Here is a 21,583-nt window from a genome sequence, read left to right on the forward strand (position 1 = left end):
AGCCAGGCTTCCTTAGGCAGGATTCTCCCTTGGAAAGTAGTATTCCAGTCACACTATTTGTGATTAACTGCTCAGGATTTCTATTCACCCAGGGAACAAGTACTTCCTCACGCTAAGTAAGTTTGGAAGAAGAATTCTCCTCTGGTGAATGCAGCTCCCCCTGTTCCCAGGATCTTTGCAGTAACTTTGTATCCAAATCTATCCAAATTACACATCTTGTGTAATGAGACAAGTTTGATTTTATTCCAAAATGCTTACAAACCAAAGAAGCTATTAAAAAATAACCATAACTGGGATTTAACTATTGAGCAGGGTCTGGTACTTTCCTCCTACATTCAAAACTGAAGCTGTCCCTGCAAGTCTATTGGGAAAGAAGCATTTACTGCCTCAATGACTGTTTAAGCTGAAAGTCTGCTTTAAAATTAGGTTTTCAGAGACTTCTTTTTTAAATGATGAGAAGCTTTCATATAAGACTATGTTCCTAGTACTTCATTGAAGTACTAGTACATCCAATCTTACTAAATCCCAATGAGATTAAGCAGGTATCCTGTTCATGCCTCCACTCAACCAACAATCAAATCACAAGAGGAACAGAGAGCAGAGTGATGACAGGCCACTGTGAGAAAGACAGCTTCCAATTCATCACCAGTAGAAGCCACTACGATTTAAGCCTTAAACCCTTCACCAAGGGAGGAGATTTAACTTTCTTTAGAGCTTTAGTGGGATATTTTCATTCCATTTTAACTGAAGGTATTTTCAGCATTTCAACTGAAGCCACGAATTACCTAAATCATGTGTCTCCATATTGCATGGAAAAAAGAAAACAGGAATGGGCTTTCATTCAAAATTTGCTGTGCATTGAGCTATCAGTTGCAAGGCAACTTTTTGAAGGTGTGGTTAGTTTTTTTTAAATGGTAGTTTAAGTACATTGCTTGTGTCTGTAAGGCTTAATTGAGATTACTCTCATTTTCTCAAGCTTTTTTTTTTATGAAACCTACATGACTAAAGAATTGATGATTGCATCTGCCAGCTAATCTAAAAGGAAAGAATCATTAAGAATTATTTTGCTTTACACTTTGTTTTCTAGAATGTGCATTTTCAGTCATTCAGGAAAAAATTACTTTCCATTTATGCACTTGAAATGCTCAATTCTACGCTACAAAAACATGATTAGAAGAGATAGGACTAAGAAGCATATGTATTCCCTTGTTTTACTTTGCTTCAACAGCAGATAATCAGGATTAATTTTGCTGCAGAGCAGAGAATCTTTTATGAACACACAAATTCTAGTTAAAATCCAGTGAACACTTATTCCAAAGACTTTGGTTCCCTTCTATGATCTATGCATTATTTTATTTCTTCAGTAATGTATGTTTGAGTAGAGCCTCTGCTGTGCTATAAGATCTCCTCCTCCTTTCTTATTTCAATGCTTTCAAAGCTTGAGAGCAAAAGGAGGTACCCTACTTTGCAGGAATCATCATATTTTATTTGCAAATAGTTGTCTTAATTTCTGCAGGAGCCAGCTCTTTTCCTATAAACAAACAAACAATCAAATAAAACCTCCAAACACAAACAATCCACCTGAAACAAAGTATTCAGACAGTTGCCTTGCACGGTTAGAGTAAAGGTATGCAGGTTACAATTGAATGACGTGTGTTTCATTGCAGAACACATCTAATTAGAAATTCAGCTACCTCAGATGTTGTACCAGGGATCTCACATCTGAGAGTAATTTACTGCATTTTACATGTAAAGACAAATCAAAAATTAGAAACTGGAGCTAAATTAATGCTCTATTTCTGCAAAGGTGACCATTTGTTGCTAAGCATAATCCCTTATCTAAAAGGATGGCTAATGACAAAATCACTATCAAATGCAATGCTATCACAGCTTCCATTAACTCTCTGGGGAAGCTGCTAAAAGACTTTCAGTTCAAAAGATTATACTACTGATGAGTTTCTGAAGTTCAGAATTTTATCTGAAAATATACACATTGAAGTATATTTTACATTCAGAGGCTGCTGCTCCAAATGTCCAGATACAGAACTAGGGTTTTCTTCCGTTACTCTTTCCTTATGAAAATTTTGCATTAGAATTAGGTCCTTCTTCGGATATGTGGGAATAAATTTAGTAAAATTCAGTTCATGAAGTACTGTGATAGAAAGTAACAAGGAAAAACTTGCTTTTTCTGGATATATTTTCATATCAAGCTATAAAAATCAATGTTGAAAAAAATCGATCTTTTAATCATACACAGTGTTTACAAAATTTTTACAAAACTTATTTTTCTTTACATAAAAATTGCTAAGCAATTAGTTCTTATTAGCAGTTATGGATCAATATTCTTGCAGTATATACACAGAAAGACTGAAAGTAGAACAAGAAGGATATTCATGTGCTGTACTAACTTAGCAAGGATTCTTGAGATTTTTCCACTCTGGTCTGAACTTTAGTCCCACAACTACATCCTAACAAATTCCAAAAGATTCATAGTACATAATGTAATACACACTTAAAATCTCAACTCACTGCACAGCAAGTCAGGAGAAAATCAAGCTCATGATGGGAGCTAAGGATGAGTCCGTGGCAGACACTACAGAAGTATGTTGAGAGCTGTATAAACGGTAAGAGTATTTTCAGTCATCCGTTCTACCTTGCCCTTTGCATGTTATAAACTGCTATGGAAGGGTGCACCAGACAGGAAGGGAGAGATCCTACAAGAAAATTATATTGGCTAAGGGCTATATGCAAAGCATAAAACACAAAATCCAGATAAAAAGAAATGGAGCAAAATGCAAAGCAGTATTCTTGCCATAGGGAATACCACATAATTCACTAGAGAAAATGGATTACATGGCCTGACAACAGTAAGGGGATGCCAGAGACTGTTCTCATAGCAGAACTAAGCTATAATTGCTGTATTGTTATAATTTTTATTGGGCAAAAACTTGCTGCTTTCATTCAGTCAGCTCTCACATTAGTGCTACACAGCATTTTGAAGTAATTTCGGCCCCCATTCTCCATTCGAAAAATCTGGTATTACTCTCTGTGCAAACTTTTGACCTCCCTCATTTAAAGCACTGTTAGACATGTCAAACAAATTGCTGCAATAGTATTTTCTGTGGAACCAGAGCTGCTCTTTCACTACAATGCCATGAAAAGAGTAGAGCCATGCATGTCGCAGACTTGAATTATCATTTCATCCTTTATTCCTAAGGCATGAGACTGGCAAGGAAGGAGAGAAGACAAGCCAGAGAAGCTATGAATCTGGTGAGTATACTTGTGATATATCCCAGCACATCTGGTAAAAAATGGCAAAAACGGCAAAAAAAGTTGATAAGGTGCACCAACCCTTTTGGCCACTCCTTGCCCAGCAATCATAACCATGTAGGACCCTCCACTGGACCAGAAGTTACATCTCCTTTTCAACTGAAAACTTTTTAACTTGTCACTAAGATAATTTGCTTTAAATCACTGAGAAATCAGTTCTGTTGACATACCAGTATTGTGTTCCTCCAGGGCCTCCTTTAGTGGCTATCATGTCCTTACTCTTAAAACACATAATGAAATTAATAATTCAGATGGCAAGTGATTACCCTCCTGGGGTTTCTCAATTGGTTTCTCTTGTCTTTTTAAAACATTACTAATTGACATGAATTTTCTCATTACTATCTCAGCAGTTTATTTGATGGGTACTTCACAAGGAAATATCTAAAACAGGGGTTTTTTTGTTTATTTTTTATGAAGTGCCTATAGTTTAATATCTTTGGGGGAGTGCCACAAAGGAAAGTGCTGAAACTTGAGAGTAATGCCCTCAGATCACATGTTTATGTAGGGTGGGAATTGTGGTCTACATGCACCCCTACAGCACTTGTCAGTATCCTCAGCAGTGGAAGCCCAGTGAAATAGCAGGTGAATTTTCCTGAGACGCAATCTTTGATTATTCTAAAACCTTAAGAGTGCTCTAGCGTAGCACTCACCACCTTCAGACATCCACCTTCTTTGCCAACAAATATCTTGGAAAGATCAATGGTTCTTTTAAATCCTTCTTTAGTGTTTCAAAATATTGGGTAAAAAATTCTGCATGCATGGTTCTGTCTTTTTCCTGATCGTCCTCTAAGCACACAGTGATACTTACATCACTTTCTCAGCGGTAGCCTGCAGCTCAAAGTTCTTTTTGCAAAGATTTACCTCCAGTTACAGCAACTATCTCATGTAGCCTCTGCTTGACTTTTCCTTGGCCAAAAGGAGCTTCTGAAAAATTTCATTCATGTAGTTCACCTTCCATTTATTTTTCACATTCTCTTGCTAAACCAGCTTACATGGTGTCACATCCACTAACTTCTCTAAGGAAAGACATAATCTCTGGAGACCTGCCCAAAATCAAACAGGAAGATGGCATCAAAGTTGTGAGCTCTTGCTATGATATGCTGTTCTGTGTCACTTTGTTTCAGTGGATGACAAGGGTGAGAACATCAAAAACCTAATGATTTCTGGTTTTAGCCACTGTTTCCTGTAGCTATGTCTTTATTCAGTAGTCTCCAAAATGCAGTAGTCAATACCCATTTTGTTATCTGATATATCACAGCTCCCCATCTACAGACCATACTGGCATTATGCATTACAAAGTGAAGCAGAACATACTCTGCCTGTCTCAAGCCAAGTCTTAAGGCATCAGATAGATAAAAGTTCACAGAGAGAGCATGGAGACACATTGGAGACACTGAACTCCTTCCCATTCCAGAGATCTCTGCCCCTTGCATCTTGGCTCCACACAGCTGCCACAGAAAAATAGGAAGTTGACCTTTCTTCAATTTGTGTGTTTGTAGCTGGAAGAATTTTAGGTCATTTTTGACTGCTTTTTGGTGGGGGACTTTGAAGTGGGCAATACAATACTAGATAAGCAGAGAGTGGAATGATTCCATCCCTTCTTTTGAGAGGACTGAACTCTTGAAATAACAAAGAGATATTCAGAGCTGAAATCTATCTTAATGCCAATATGAAAAGGAAAGTGTTACCTGCTCTTTTCTCTTTACAGATAAAAGATAATAATGAATTCACCTGTTCCTGCTTTTACTCTCCTAATTGGACTCAAAAAAATAACAGGATCATGCAAGTCACCCTTGATTGCCACACCTGGACTGGACTAAGGTTAGCAGCTTTTTTTTATTATTTATGTATGCTACATATGCCCACACAGAAAGGAAGAAGTGGATTGCAATGGACTACTTTAGATATGGAATTTTCTCAAAGATGATTTTGTTCTGTTACATTGTACCTTGAGCCTTTTCTCCTCAGTAATGTAGCATGACATTGCCATCAAATGTTAGTACTGTGCCAAAAAACGCCTTTGGGAATGCAGCGCCTCGTCTCTGTTCTTCCTTGCTTTTAACTCCTGTGCATTCCAGAGAGTCATTATGGTGATTCTTTCCTACAGTTCCTCTAGTGACTGGATCTGTAAGGAATATATGAGGAAATGTAAAGCATTACGTATCTTCTGGGAAAATTTTGGCATTGGCTGTGTACCTCATATTTTGTATCTTTAGCATAGTAATTGAAGAGCACTCAAACACAAAACCTGTTTTTTTCTGGTAACCAATCTGGGAAAAAAATTGAAAATCTCATCCCATATAACTGACTTCCCATCTGTATAGAAGGACCAGATCCTTATGAGAACAGAGATAACTGCTCCTTGAGTTCATGCAGTAATTGGCATCAGGAATAGCTGTTCCTAAAGGCAATCATTCAGTAATTTGCTGGTACATTTCACAGCCATTTTCTTATACCACAAGAAATTTGACCCTCAGGCATCCTGGGTTCTGCAGAGACCGTGAACAAATCTCTTTTTAGGAATCTAGTACTCCTATTTCTTCTCCTTCCAGCTCCATGAATTCTCCGTATTTGTCTCCAACTTTTTAATGCTTTTGGATTGAAGCATTTGGAGCTTCCTTATTTTTCTTCTTTGGATTGTTTTGGGGTTTTTTTTTCCCATCCTGTTTTTGATATAGCAGCAACTTCAGCAGGCCATTGAGAACCAACAAGAGTTTGCCTCTATGTTCCACTGAAGTAACTAGGGTAAACAAGAAAAAGACAAAAGGCTCCCCCGGACTGAGAGGCCAGTGCTGAGCTGCGGTGGCAATGTATGCACAACCCAGTCCCTCACTGCAGAAAGGCACTGTGGTGGAACGAGCCCTGAAGCGGTACAGGCTCTTCCAAGACTTTACCTCAGAGCCCCAGCCACAGACCAGTTCATGATAGCTCAGTCAAATGACAGCACATCTACAGAAATACTTCACAAATCTACCTCTAAAGTCTAATGGGAATCACTCTTCCAGTCACCAGCAGGTCCCTGTATAAAGGGACTCACTTTCACTGTATAAAGGAACCAGACAGGTTGTCAAATAAAGGCCTGGGAAACTTTGGGACAGAAAGATTACTTTTTTCATCCTTAATCCTCCTCTTCAACATTCCAAAGGACCCAACTGTTTGACATAAAGTTTCCTGACATTTTCACACACGCCAGCACATAAAAATATCAGCTGTAGGATATCTAAATTGCCAAAGTTTTTAATAACTCAAAACAGGTTATTACAAAAGTTTTACCAGCTACCAGCTCTGCCTACAAATCCAAGTTTAGAGGAAATACATTTAAGTGTTGAGAATAACAACAGGATGGCTGTAGGACAATTCAGTGTGGTAGTAACAGTGAAGTTACAACTGAGTAGGACTGTATATAGAACAGCTGAGATGAACTCCAGTAAAACTTTAATGCCCTACCATAACATCATCATTTTCTTTTTGCTAGATGTGTCAGAGAAAAATGCTATCTAAGGCATTTGGAATTCAAGACTAGAAGCCCCAGAGATGGCTTTTGAAATGTGAAGGTATGTGATAAATCTATCAGATAGTTCTGCAATTTTCTAAAGAGATGGATATGCCTTTTGTGCATATGTGCAGGAAAGATTCCTTTTGCCTACTCTACATAAGCTTTCTCTCCTACCAATATATGTTGAACACTGGCATTAAATACTTCAGCTGGCTAACAAGAAACAGAAAATCCACTACAAAATTTAGAGACTGAAGAAAAAGCATTTCATACCAGTAAGTGGAGTTATAATTTTGCCTTCATCTACTATCAAACTTAATAGTGGTGACTGTGCCACTAAACAGAGATGGCTATATTGAGAAGCACAGATAGCAAATGCAAATATTTGTTATTTAGCACAAATAACAAATATTTTGTTATTATTGATCATCTTCTACATTGGAAAACATTTCACAAAATAAGAAAGAGTGGAACTGCATAAGAAGAGATAGCTTTTACCTGGCTCTATTTTGCTTATAAATATGAGGATATCATATTAAGTTCTTTGTTACAAAACATTGCAGTTCACTTGCATTACCATTGAAAAGTATAAACAAGCTTCAAAGCAAAAATATTTTGTAGGAATTTTTCTGTTACTCTAATTGAAAAATTTTAACCACTGTAGCACAACACAATATATTGTAGAACTCCTATTAAGCATCAACAAAATTGCTTTGCTACAGTAATACAATAGCAAATAGGATTCAAAAGAAGTAATCTAATTTTTATCTAATTCTAGTAATCTGATTTTATCAGACCTTACTTACAGCTGTGGAAATCAAAGTCTTAGCATTCTGCTTCAGAAACCAGCATAAATTGAAGTACTTCAGAGTCTTCCTTGATATTTTTCAGATGAGAGTGAATAAAAATAATTTTGAATCCTGAATTTTGTATCCTGACCAAACCACTACTTTCTGCTCCCACCCATGCCCTTCAGTTCTTATGACTATACAGACGCCGGAACCCCGGCTAGCTCAGAGAAACACACCAGCAACCGTGCTAGGTGTGGGGAACTACCTTGCCTTTATCAGTACCCCTTTGAGCCTTGTGCTCAACAGGCAGGATTGTCAGCCACAGTCAAGGAGCAGGTAAAGGAGGAGGCTCTCAGTGAGAGGTTCCAGCAGAGAAAGGATTACTGCTGAAGGGAGTCAGGGACCAAAGAGCCCTGAGCACAGCTGTGCTCCGGATTTTAAACAGCAGCAACACAATCAGAGGGTGCAAACCAACAGCCAATGGGAAATCCAGGAGGGACCAGAGAAGGGAGGGGGTTACAATGCAGAGACCAACAGGGATGAGGGGGAGGAGAGGACCTGTCACACAGGCCAATGGGGCCTCGAGGGTCAGGGGACTGACAGGGAAGGATCCAGAACAAAGGGTAGGGTTTACAATAATGGACAAGGGGTAGGGGCATGAAGGGCAGTTCAGGGGAGGATACAACTCTTAGGGGCAAACCAACTTGGGAGAAACAGGGGGGAGCACAAGAATGAACCATATAACTGACAAACTTACATCCGCAATTAAACTTAAACAGTTGCAGCAACACAGAACAGCTACTTGCACATATAAGGCAAGAGAAATAACACGGCCCATCCTATCCTGGAGTGTGCTGTACTCTCTTGCTATTAGCATTCAATTTTTGTGGGTTTTTTTGGGTTTTGGGGTTTTTTTTACTCCTAGGAATACCATGCCATTTCAGTTAGCCAGTCCTTAACAGGGCTACAGGGCTTCACCCTTCCTACCCTATTGCACATTTCTTCACAAAAACACTGTAATTGAAATGGTCATGAATGCTGGCATGCTTTTTAATTATAAAAAATGTATCTGTCTCTAACACCAGGAAAAAAAATAACACACAGATGTTTTATCTGAGAAATTGGCTATTGAGAATTGGTTACATGGATAACCAGCAACCCTGTTTTGGTGTCCATCTGCCTGATTCAGTTTGTGGCAAGCTCCTGATTTCCCAGAGCATTCCACATCAATGTATTCTGTCTCTCATATAACTGAAAGGTCCATAACAACATGTGCTGTGGAACAGAACAATGTGGCTTTTCAGGAATTATAAGGGAATGGGAATTGTCATTCCAGGCCGGCTGTTTAGCCAATCCAGTTTGCAAAGACCATGAGTCCTGAAGCAGGAGACACAAAACTGCAATAATGACAATTACACTTTTCATTTACTCAGAAGTATTTTCTAGTACCTTACAAAGGTCAGAAATAATTTCAGTGCCTTTGAGAACTTCCAAAATAATGACCTTCTTGATGAAAGGTAGAAGGAGAAAGAAGCCAACCTTTTTCATGAATTTGTTTTTTTTAAAAAATTTGCAACCCTTTAGTCAGCAAATTTCAAGGATCTTGAAGAGAAAAATCCACTCTATAGAAATGAGGGGTTTATTCATAGTGTCATAAAAGGTCATATCAGATCCAGACAAAGAACATCCATTTGATTTTCTAGCCTCTCTCGTACCACATAGCATCACCTATCTAATTAAGAAATATTTTAATATGTATTTAACAATTTAATAATGCCATAGTTGTTAATGGAAGATTATAAAAGCTTTCTTACCACAGAACACAGTATTTTGAAACAAAGCATCAGTAACTGGTGTAGTGGGTTGACCCTGTCTGAGTGCCAAGCACGCACCAAAGCCACTCTGTCACTCAGTTCCATAGCTGGACAGGGAGAAGAGAATATAACATAAAGTTAATGAGTTAAGGACAGGGGAGATCACAAACTGAACACCATCTCAGGGAAAACAAGACAAACTGGGGCTTTTAACTGAATTTATTACTAACAAAATCAGAGCAGGACAATGAGAAGTAAACTCAAATCCTAAAAACACCTTCCTCCCGCATCTCCCTCTTTTCTGAGTTCTTCCTCCTTCCCCCCACAAGTACAGGATGACAGTGAATGGAGCTTATGCTCAGTTCATCACACATTGTTCCTACCACTGCTCAGGGAGAGGAGTCTGTTCCAACACAGGGTCCCTCCCACAGGAGACAGCTATCTATGAACTTCTCCAGTGCGAGCTCATCGCACGGGCAGTAACAGTTCCCCACAAACTGCTGTAATGTGTATCACTCTTCCACAGGGTACAGTCCTTCAGGTACTGCAGCCTGTGGTCTATCTTGGAGCTGGCTGGCGTTGGCTCTGCTGGAAGCTTCCAGCAGCTTCTCAAAGAAGCTACCCCTGTAGATCACATTGCAAAAATCCAGTCACACAAACCCCATACAACATGATTATCAGCTGCATATAACTGTAGAAGGCAGAAGCAATCTTGCATTTTGCAAATCCATCATTAGTTTCTATCTTTTCTTCACAATACTAAAAAGAGCCCTGATACTGCGAAATATCCCAGACAGCATCCACCACAACCCAATGCCTTTAGAGAAAGTGTTATCAATTAGATATACATTTCAATTGTCACAGCTAAGCAATTTCTTAGACTAAAGGGATTTTGAGTGATTTCATGGTACAAGAAAAGACAGTTAATGTAACACAGAAAACTTACACTGTGACTTGAGGTGTCACATAGCAATTGAAAATATTTTACTGTCCAATTGAAAAAATAAGAATACTCATTGAAAGGCTTCAGTGAAACAAAGATCTGTATGCCTCAGCATATAAAGGACTGGGTTTTTGTACACAAAAGAATCTTTGGGTCTATATATTCAGATTTTTTTGCAAGCAGAACCCTAGAAACAGCACTTCTCAGATTTAAATTGGATTTTGGAGGGCGCTTTTTCCTGTGGCAGACAGTCAGAAATCCTGCTGACTGTCCAATTTACAAGAAAGAGATGATGTCATTTTGATAATTCTGCCTTCTAGGTTCACATACCCAAGTTTTCTGACTTCTGATTTTCTGCTTTCTGTGAAACATCCAAAAAGGTCAAGATCCCAAAGACTGAAGAGAAATGGAAAGACAAGAAATCAAAGTACTTATCAACTCTGCATTTAACACTAAGCTATGGGAGTGTGTGTGTATATATTCTGTTGTGTTCAGGAAAATCCAGCATCTATTCTTGATTCCTATAGGTATGAAACAATAGTGTTCAAAATCACATCAACAGGAAAAATGTTGAAATTGTAGTAAAGTATTTATTTATTTTAAAACATTATTACATTGCTAGAACATTATTTCAAAATAAAAGCCAGAATATAGTCATTCAAAATTAGGCTGTTAAGCATATATATTTAAACTCTAATTTTCATACCCACAGTGAAAGAAATTTATACAAGTAGCCATTTTTAATAGACTTTATGTAAAACATGTTTAAAAATAACTGCCAAAATCTGTCTTTTTAAATATACAAAATATCCTTGCTGTGCTGAAGATACCTCTCTTAAAAGCCAAAAATATCTAAATCAATAGCTGAGTCCACATCAAATCCTACTGAAAACAGTAGTGACATAAAAATGTACAAAGTAAGGACAGCCTTTTTTGTCTCAGTACTGTACAAATCTGGTTTTATTTTAAAAATATTTTATAAAAACTGCTATTTTTAACTTAATGTCCTTTCCTGTGCAGAAAAAAGTAAGCCACTGACATTATCTCTTGTTTACTAAAAGGTCTCCTTCTCAGAATTGTGAATCAAAGAATTCAGAGGGAATTTTACCATTTATTTCAATGAGAGCAGGACTGAAACTTTCCTTCAGCATATCCTTTAGAAATCTCTCCTGGTTTTATGACACAAAATATTACAAATTCTTAAATACATTAACTGATGAAATCAGAACTTGAGTACTTCAGATGACAAGGCTGGTGTATGGATTAGTTCACTGTAAAACTTTCAGTTAAATGAAATCCAATTGTGAATAATGCTGCATGCTTTTTAATCAAGAACCCTCTCTTCTCTTGCTTCCTTTATGGTCCTTTCTGGCACTTCTTCTGGAATGAGCTTTTTAAGAAGGTGCGGTATCCTGGATCATCCACATATTCATTCTTAAAGCGAGAACTCAATACTCTCTGCCTTTTCTTCTCTCCCAAGATAATATCTGCTCCATAAAATGTGTCTTCAAATCTCATGTCAGAAGCTGTAGACTAAAATCAGACATTAATCACACATACATACTTTCTTTCCATATTTTGCATGTCCTATTCAGTATTAAATTCTCTACATCAGTAGTGTTCCTTGAAAACACCTAATTAACACCTGTATCACACAGTCATGCTAATTCTAGGTGAGAAAACAGTGACATGGAAGTGATGCAGCCGTTGGGCAGGTTTGATCCTAGCAATATCATGTAATATTCACCACTTTGTACCATTCAGGAAAGTTTGAAATGCAAGGTACTATGTCATGGATGCCTGAAAAGAAACCTGCCTAATTAGCAAAGGATCGAGGTCACGGTTTGGTCATTTGTCATCAAATTTAAACCAGTTGGAAATCCCCACTAACAAAGCAGTGGAACAACAAACAGCAATCCGTTTGGGCGAAATCAGAGGCAAAATATTTTGGACCAACTTACACTACTGGAGTCATGGAAGAATTCCCAAGACTAAGGAAAACATAATTTAGAAGGAACTGGTGTCTTTTACTTCAAGAGACAGAAACAGGATCATAGGCTGTCTTTAACTTGCACTGTGTTCAGCATGAGGAGGGCAAGGAGGTGTTGTGTTGCTCTGAAAATTAAGCCTTCTGACCTTGTTTTCATAGTTTCTAGCTACTTTCCCAGGAAAGTAACTGTAAACATAGATGTCTTTACATTCAGAGAAACGTCTTTTGATGGATGTTTCTCATGACCAGTGTGATTGGACAGGTGGTAACCTAACTATACAATCCCTGGTCATTGTCGAGAATCTATAAATACTTGAGTCACAAAAATAAACACCTTCTTTTTCCCTTTCATACTTTCAACTGTGTCAGTGTGAATCATTTTGTGTCCTACAGCAATAGTGTTGGGCATGCCTTGAGGACTAACCTACATATTTCTAGAATTTAAGGTACTAGTGGAAAATCACACAGTGGTCTCAGCAATGGTTATGGTGTGTTTTCTTCAGCAGACCAAATTTAATGTTTTTAATTTATAGTTAACTCCCTAATAGAATTAATTTTAAAAAAATACAGAGACAGAAATACAGATTTCTAAAAAATCAATTTTAAAAACAATACCATATACCCCATTATTATCCTGAGAATGCAATTCTAAACAAAAAAATGGCAATGGAATGCTTTCCATACATACATACATACATATATATATATATATATATATATATATATATATATATAATTAAAAGCCCCATTAAATATAATCAGATGGTTCTTTAAACATTTTCCAAGACATCTATGTTAACCCTAGTAAGGACATTGAAAGATTGTGCATTTATCCCAAATTCACAGACATCAAGGTTTCTTAACCCAGAATATTTGACCAGTGCACTTTGCATTAGAAAGAACTGCTTTAAGACAGCTAAAAACAGTCCTCTCCTCCAACAAATGCATGGAAGAACTTTCCCTTTTCAACATCTAAGAGTTATGCTCTCTGTGAGGTTCAACACTTAGCTACTTGGCATATATACATAAAAATGTAGCTGGTGGATGTTGTTTGAAACAGCAGGAAACTTTTTAAAAGTAGCAAAAACTTGATTTTAAACCAAAGACTAGTGAAATGCTGGTAAGTCCTACCATCAACATTAATGAGTTTTGATCAGTTACACTGTTTCTTACAATAAGTTAATTGCCTTTTTATTAAATCAAGGTTTTTAAAATCACAAAGCTCTGAGAAGCTGGGAAGTTTTTTTAAAACTTTACCTGTTATAAGCATCCTGAAAGAATAGAATGTCTGTCAATTTAAATGTTTACTAACTTGATCATTCCTGATCTGACAGATCAGACAAACACAATGTCCCTTTTAAGAGAAAAGAATTATGTCTGACAACAGCATTTGTCTGTACTAGAAGAACAAGTAACCATCTCACTAGCAAATGGACACATCTCCTAATTGGGTTGATTCAGCTGGTCTGAATAGCACAAGCTTCAAAAAAAATGAGTCTGTTTAAACTGAAAATCCAAAATAAATCCAGTGTTATTGGCCTTTTGAGTAGATAGAGGCAGACAGACAGACAGACAGACAGACAGACAGACAGATAGATAGATAGATAGATAGATAAAGTTAGCATCAGCAAATACTCACTAAACGTGCTTTTACTCTCTTAGGAAGCTCTTCATCCAGTGTATATATTTCTTCTCTCTTCATTACTATTTGAGAACCATCTTCAAACTCCACCTAATTGAAAAAAATGGATATTTGAAAATAAAATAATGATTAACTCTTGCAGGAAGTTCCTGGAAATGTTTCCAGATAAAAATACATATGCAAGCAAAGAAGACTTATATATAGAAATTTTGCCATCTGTTTTAGCACAAAATTAGGCTGAAACATAAAAAAATGTTATTTCTTAGGAATTGCAGCACATACCTGAATTACCTACATTGAAAATAATATCTAAGAGACTTCAAAATCAGCACTGACACATATATAATGAAGTAAAATTTTTTAGATTAGGAATGCTGAACAGTAACCAGACAGGCAACATTATTTTGCAGGAGTGATATATTAAAATGTCCTTGTGTCATTTTTATTTGTCTCTAATTTTTTTTACTTGCTTCTAATAAATAAAAAATTAATTTTAACATCCTGTGATTCAAGGTTGAGGAAGACCATGTCAAAAGAAAGTGTGAGTGACAACTAAGGAAATACCAGTTAACAGAATTTTATTGAATCTGATGGAATTTCTTTTAAATGCTCTGTTCAGAAGATGAAAAGCTTTATCATGCTTAGGTTTAGATTTAATCCAATATGAACCCTGTTAGCAGAAAATGAGAAAGGAAATGTAACTAGGTGTGAGGAATGTTAAAATGCTGAGGCTTTGAAGCATTTAAGCTTTTTCAGTAGCTGCTGATTTTTTTCTCTATTTTAATACTTCATCTAACAGTTGTGAATTTCAGCCACTATCTGTGACTGCAGTTTAGTTCCCACAGAAACTACAATTTAGAGTTTGGTATAAAATTAGAAGTGCCATTATACATCCTTATGTGATTTAATGAGACTATATGAATGACAACAGCACACTTGACTAGAAGAATAAGCACAAATATAAACACAGGGTAATACTGACTTACCAAAAGTATTATTACAGATAAAACTGAAAAATCATGCATTTGAACTTGCAAATGGACTGGGTTTTTAGTTTCAAATTAAAAGCTTGCTATGGCTGAGTATTTCAGATTATAAGTGAACAGCTGAAAAATCCATACACCCATTCTCAAAAGCCAGGATACAGATTATGATCTATTAACTTATTTAAAAACAATTTTTTCCACTGCAACTAATAGGGCTGCACAAATCTGGAATGCATTTAAAATGCACAGAGCGCACAAATGGATAACAAAGTCACAAAAGTCATCCTTTCTCCTCTCTGCTCCTGTTACTAACCCCATAAGCCTACTCTGTTAGCAGTATGTTAGAGGAACTTAAAGGTCAATTTGCCTTAAGCTTGTTTAATTAAATGATGGCAGTCCAGGATGCAGGAACAGTCCTTTTGTTATTCCTGCTCCTTCCTGCCCAATACATTTGGTAATGTTTTTGCATAGTACAGTTGGCAATAACATTTTTTGCATCTCTGGTGAAAAAATTGGGTAGGAAATTAACTCTGACACTCATGTGATAAGAAAATCTCTTCTTAAATGGTCAGTATATTTGTTTTTACTCATACTGTGCAGTACAATGCAAATGCTTCGTACTAGAGACTCTGTCATGCTTACAGTATAAAATATATTGCACATTTATGATGAAGAGTATGTAGAAGTTCTTCAGGAATAGTCCATCATATCACACTGGAAATAATTTGTCTGCACTTAGTAACAAACACAAGAGCTTCTCTAAGACTTTCAATAGTATCATGATTCATGCAAAATATAAATCCACTATCTCTAATAGCTGCATTTCAATTCAGATTGCAGATCCTACATTTCAAATCATCAGTTTTATCAAGTAAGTTATTTCACTTGCATTCTGCTGCTGTACTGTCTCCATGATATGTTATGATCACCATGAGATTTTTTTCTATAAGAACATCATAAAGGGCAAGCTGTTAGAAAGCAATTAATTGAGTGAATGGAAAAATTAATTAGCTCAGTTGTGAACCTCAATATCAGAAATCATCAAAAAATCAGATGTAGATCACATTAGTAATTTCACTTGAGCACCTGCTTCATTTGGCAGGTTTAGCCCTGCTTACGGATTGGGTAGGATACTGGCTGACAAACGTCAAACTCTATGATACAAATTCTGGTGCACTGTGTCATAGTTCCTCCATGCTCAAGTACTGCCACTTTTGGTACAAATGGCTGATGAACATGAGGAAAAATCACAGTTTTCCAACTAGGACAGATTTGCCTTACGAGATCAAAGAAATCCCACAAAAGACTGGGTATGAGAATTTCAAAGGTGCAACACAGGTCACACTAGATGAAAAGAAACTTTTGTGTACATGTGAGTCCTGGGACCTTTTAGACATTGTTTAGAAAGATCAGAGGAAGAACTACTACGTCTTAAAGTTAATCTTGCACTGTCCCTGTCATGAACTTTTTGTAACCTGTGGCCACAGGCAGCCTCCTCTCTCATCCTGCAGACAAAATACTTGCTTGTGTCTTTAGTTCTATGTATTGCAATATGGACTCCCTCTAATGTTTAAACTTTGTCATTTCCCCCCATGAAAGCGGTTGTTAAAGGCAATTTACAGGAATTTATGCTTGTTATGCTGAGGAATTCTGAGTCTCCTTTAGGCTTGCTATGCTGAGCCTCCACATACTTATCCATTTTCCTTAAACAGAATTTGTTTCATCATGTTGTTCAAGAGGTCTAAAATAAGACAAAGTTGTTTGTTTTGACTATGTCAAATTCCTTCAAATGTTAAAGACAACAACATTCATCTGGTTTACCTCACAGTATTCCTCAGAAGACTAGTCGTTCAAAAGATTAAATGATTTGAAGATTAATGTTACTATAGAAAAATAATCTTTATGCTTTATAAAGAACTTTCCACCTTCACAACATAATACAGCTGCTAAATTTAAGGGAAGAGGAAGATTTAGAGACTAGCTCAAGGCTTTAGGCATTTGAGGACTTGAATTGGATTGCAAGTCATTGGCAAAGTGAGAAGGTCAATGCAGCAAGTAATTTAGCTTCCCCATGCTTTAATTTATCTAGAGATATAATAGTAAATTTGCCATTTTGGTACAGTAATGTGAGTCCCCTGATGAAAAGAGTTACATAAGTGAAAATGATTACATATATATAAAAGAAATGTATCTAGATTCTCATTCTTTCAGAGTGCTATTATTATTATTGTGATTGTTTTATAGCAGTTTCTACCATTCACTTGGGTACTCAAAGCTGCTGACTGATTTTTCTCAAAGGCAAGGCCATAAAAAAACAGTAATTGCTATTCTGAAATCAGAAGTCAGCTTTTTAGCTTTGCTTTCAGTGTTCAGCTCCCTTTTACCTTTGCTTAGAATAAAATGCTCCTTCGATTAATTAATTAAAAAATGCCTCTGATGAATGTGATGCTTTTCTTCTTACTGCCCTCCCTTCCAACCACTTACGAAATGCCTCAGGTTCACTGCAGGCTCATACCAATATTTAATTTTATGTCATTAATCGTATAATTAGCTGATATCAAATGAAAGTAAATAAACAGAAAATAGCAAATGTTATCTTTCAATCTCAGTGTTCCACCTGTTTACCTGAGCTCTTAGAAAGCAATTTTCTTGATTTTGTAAGACCAAGTGAAACCTCTTTCCCAAACAGTGCACAGCACTTGTTACTGGGTTAGAAAGCTTTATGTACTAGTTAAAGTGTGGTAAATAAAGTTACATTTTACATAGTGTTACATAAATAAAGTTACAATAAGAGATCACATTTCAGCCTTCTTAATCTTTGAAGGTATGGCTGGCCACTCCAATGCTAGAGCCAAATGAGTGAGTTACAATAGATATCTAAAAGGAAGTGTATGATAATAAACATAGATACTCACCTGATACATGTGAGCTGTATTTGTTCCCAGATACTTTGCACCGTACAGTTTTCCATCAGGCCATTTCACTCGGACAACTTCTCCCTCTGCAGGTGGACCCAGCCTTAGGCAATCTCTGCTCTATTTACAAGAAGGATGGATTCTCAAATCAGTGAGTGAGCCACTGCACTGAAATTACCAGTAAGATGCTTTTACAACTCCGTAATTGGCGAAGATTTATTGCCATGTATGTTTCAAGTTTTATAATCTTGCTAATGGGCTAATGCTAATGTTAGCCCTTACGAAAATGAAATACTGACCAAAGAAAGAAACACTCTCTTTTAACAGCTTGATGCTGCATTGGCAAGACAACATATGCATAAATCAGACAGCTATCAGCAACTATGATACACTTCCACCAAAATTGATTTCTAACACACGTTGAAAACAAGGACCACTAAAGTGCAAAACCGTGTGCAACCGTGTTTCTCTCTTACATATCCAAGTAATTCATGTTTCATTAACCACTGCACATTTTTTGCTGGATGCTATCTTTGCTGACTGAAACAAATGTGGATCAAACCATAAATACTGAAAATGCCAATGAGTTTTTTGCTTAGCTGATGGAGAAACATTAAAAGAATCCAAATGCTTACAAAATAAAATTAGGAAGGAATTTTTCTTCCAATGGTTTGGCCAACTTTTGTGCCTGACTATTGAGCATGTCAGAGCATCAGTAGCTGCAACATGTTCTTGTAATGGTTTCTTTTGTCCCATACATCGCAGTGTGACCTAAATGACTCATTTTCAGACCATGCCAACCACGTACCCGTAGCAGCAGCTTTTCACATGAAGAAATAAGGCAAAGGACCAGAAAATTATGTGACACATTTGGGCTCACCAATTCTCTGTTCAAATCCTCACCCCAACAAAGGCATCTCTACTTCATAGAGACTACATCACAAGACCTGTCATGTAAAATAGTGCTGAGTGGTATTCTCCTGGGTGTGAGAGGACTAACTCAGTGACCACGTTACCTGAGCTCACTCATAAGTGGTCTACAAGTGGGAAGAGAAAAGATAAAGACAAGGACTCAGGTATAAGGACTCAGTGGCAAGGTCCTGCAGGACCTGATACTATCTTAGGTTGCCACAATAGTATCACTGTTTTCTTAGATTTACACAGAATAACTTAGAAAAATGTATGTATTTTGAGCTGAACAATTCAATTCCAACAGAGGCCAACGATCATCATGACAAAGAACTTAAAAGGTGGGAGCAAAAATGCACTCCAGTGATCCTCACTTGGACATTATCTTGATGTAATATCATTCTAGCCAAATCCAACCTTTATAAACTGATTTTAATCACATGTATCTTAATCCATGATTTGATCCAACATGGGATAAAAGAAATTAAAAGCTGGATTTTCACAGAAACACTTTTGGGCATGGCAATACTGTCTGTGTCACCCTCAGGTGCTATGCAAAGGCTTTAAAAAATGCCCTATGTTTGCCTGGCAAAGTTTGCTGTGACAAACAGAGAAGATATATCCTTTCAATGTCACCATACATTGGAGTAAGTGGAATTAATGTATTACCCTTCCCAATATTTTCAGGAGAGGCAGGAGGAAAGGATGGCTGCTGCAGTGGAATAATTATGATTTTGCAGGGGACAGGGATTACTAAATACTATCATAGCTCTGACTATAAATTAAATTAGACTGTATTCTTAGTTTTTCTCTCCTCAGTGATTATTGTCAAAATAGTTATTGTCAATATGATGCTTCTTCCACTATCTATTTATTGCAAAAGTGCAAAAAGGAGTCTTGGCTAAGTGTCTTGAAACAAACTTTTAAAATGCATCATAGAATGGAGTAAATTTCCTGAAAACAAACAATCCAACAACAATGTCAAGCCTAACATTAATTTTCCAAGAACAAAAGCCCAGCATGAATTACTCCCTTTGCAACTTGCACAAGAAAAGATATCTCACAGACTCCAGGACAGCTAATGGAATTGCTCATTTGGAAAATTAGAGTCCTCATGCAAATAACTAGACAAATAACAACCTCATTCTTCATGTATCATCACAGTGTCTTAGTCTATGGAACAATATTTGGGAAATTGGTACTAGTTCTTATTAATTTCTAGCAGAGCTCCTACCCTTTATTTTCACAGGATCATAATCATTTGAGATTCTTTTTTTACTGCACACATAATTCCTACCATTTTTTTCTTGGGAATGATAAGACCCATTTCTTAGACTGACAAAAAGGCAAAAATGCAACCTCACTTCTTCCAGTCACATAATAAAAAGTCAGACAGCATACAGTTGGTATAGCAATCCTTCAACATCCCCATACCAGCTGTAAATAACATACAGCGTGGCTCAATCTACATTCAGCTTATAAACCATGCACATTTCCTGTACAATTACATAATGTATTTTCTTCTTTATAGGAATGGACAAATCATGCCCGTCTGTACTGAAAATACTATTCACTTATGTGTCCAGTTTCACATTCCTGCTGTTGCTCAAAGCTCCAACCCCAACCACAACTAGCTAACTCTAAAGATGAATACTTCAAGGCCTCCCTGGGCCATTAACCCAGCATTCAATAACCCTCACAGTGAAGAAGTCTTTTCTTAAGTGAAGAAAAATCCTGTGTTGTGGAATTTCCTGTATTTCAGTTGGTACCTGCTGTCTTTCATCCTACCACTCTGCATCACTAAGAAGTGTGTGGCTTCATCCTCTTTACCTCCCACATCACATGTTTACACATTTGGATAAGATCCTTCTGAGCGTACTGCTCTCCTGAACAGTCCCAGCTCTGTCAGTCCCCTCTTAGGACAGTTGCTTCAGTTCCTGCATCACTTTCATATCCTTTTTCCATACTTGCTCCTCTATGTCCCCATCCTTCCTGTACAGGTAAGACCATAAATAGACACATTAATGCAGATATGGTCTCCCTGGTGTTAAATTTATACCCATTCAAAAAGACACTTTAAGAGCAAAACCTGTAAATACTAATACTAATGCTAATACAAATAATAATTCTGAAAGTTTTCTTGTTTATTAAAGGTAGTACTTTCTGGGTTTAGAAACATTTATTTTGGAATTCATTATATACACTGAACTAAAATATTAAGCAATCTATTTGCAATAGATGTTGGAAACACATGTTAAAAACTGGGGGTGCTCTCTATGCTGTCATTAAGGAATTCACATGAATAGCACCACAGATAAAGACATTTTTTTCTACTTTTCTTCTGATATTCTGTTGCTTTTACCAGAGAGGTTGATTTGGTTTATTAAGGCTGGACAGAGAATTTTCAAGTAACAAATCCAATTACAGTGGCAGATGATGGTTGACACAGAGTACGAACTGTGGAGCCACTCTAAGAAAATAGAAGGAAGACAGCACCTGAAGCATGCACTGAAATCCAGTAACTTGAAATGTTGAAATGTTCCCATAATTTGAACACAATCCCTGACACTTGAAGAAAATATCTTCAAATATGCTGAAATGCTTTCCTGAATTAGGCCAAAGAGGTATAGATATTCTGGCTTGAGGTGAACTATTTATGAACTATTGAGACTACTCTCCCAAGCTTTCAAAAGCTGATATATCTTGGATGCCTAAGATTTTATTTCAACCATGTTTTTGGTTATTAAATCAGCTCTCTCAAACTCAA

The 21,583-nt window shown here is 36.8% G+C and overlaps 1 protein-coding gene and 1 long non-coding RNA gene across 4 annotated transcripts in view; both read right to left on the reverse strand.

The window, feature by feature from the left end:
• Positions 1-2,403: 2,403 nt before the first annotated feature.
• On the reverse strand, positions 2,404-8,018 carry LOC148184501 (uncharacterized). Its single transcript, XR_015772405.1, has 4 exons — positions 7,883-8,018; positions 7,633-7,702; positions 5,279-5,455; positions 2,404-4,373 (listed from the first exon to the last, which is right to left on the reverse strand). It is a non-coding gene; the product is annotated as an uncharacterized LOC148184501 (long non-coding RNA).
• Positions 8,019-10,944: 2,926 nt separating this feature from the next.
• KDM4C (lysine demethylase 4C) overlaps positions 10,945-21,583 on the reverse strand; it is a 264,479-nt gene continuing 253,840 nt past the window's right edge. For all 3 annotated transcript variants that reach the window (XM_005522679.3, XM_014252351.2, XM_014252350.2), the window contains 3 exons: positions 17,908-18,027; positions 14,004-14,096; positions 10,945-11,907 (listed from right to left, as the gene is read on the reverse strand). In XM_005522679.3, coding sequence (XP_005522736.2) covers positions 11,731-11,907; positions 14,004-14,096; positions 17,908-18,027 — 390 coding nt within the window. In that variant the 3' untranslated portion in view covers positions 10,945-11,730. The remainder of the gene's footprint in view (positions 11,908-14,003; positions 14,097-17,907; positions 18,028-21,583) is intronic.

This window comes from Pseudopodoces humilis, chromosome 4, assembly GCF_049639895.1.
Source record: "Pseudopodoces humilis isolate 2021_Gansu_Grassland_sample_001 chromosome 4, ASM4963989v1, whole genome shotgun sequence".
NCBI lineage: Eukaryota > Metazoa > Chordata > Aves > Passeriformes > Paridae > Pseudopodoces > Pseudopodoces humilis.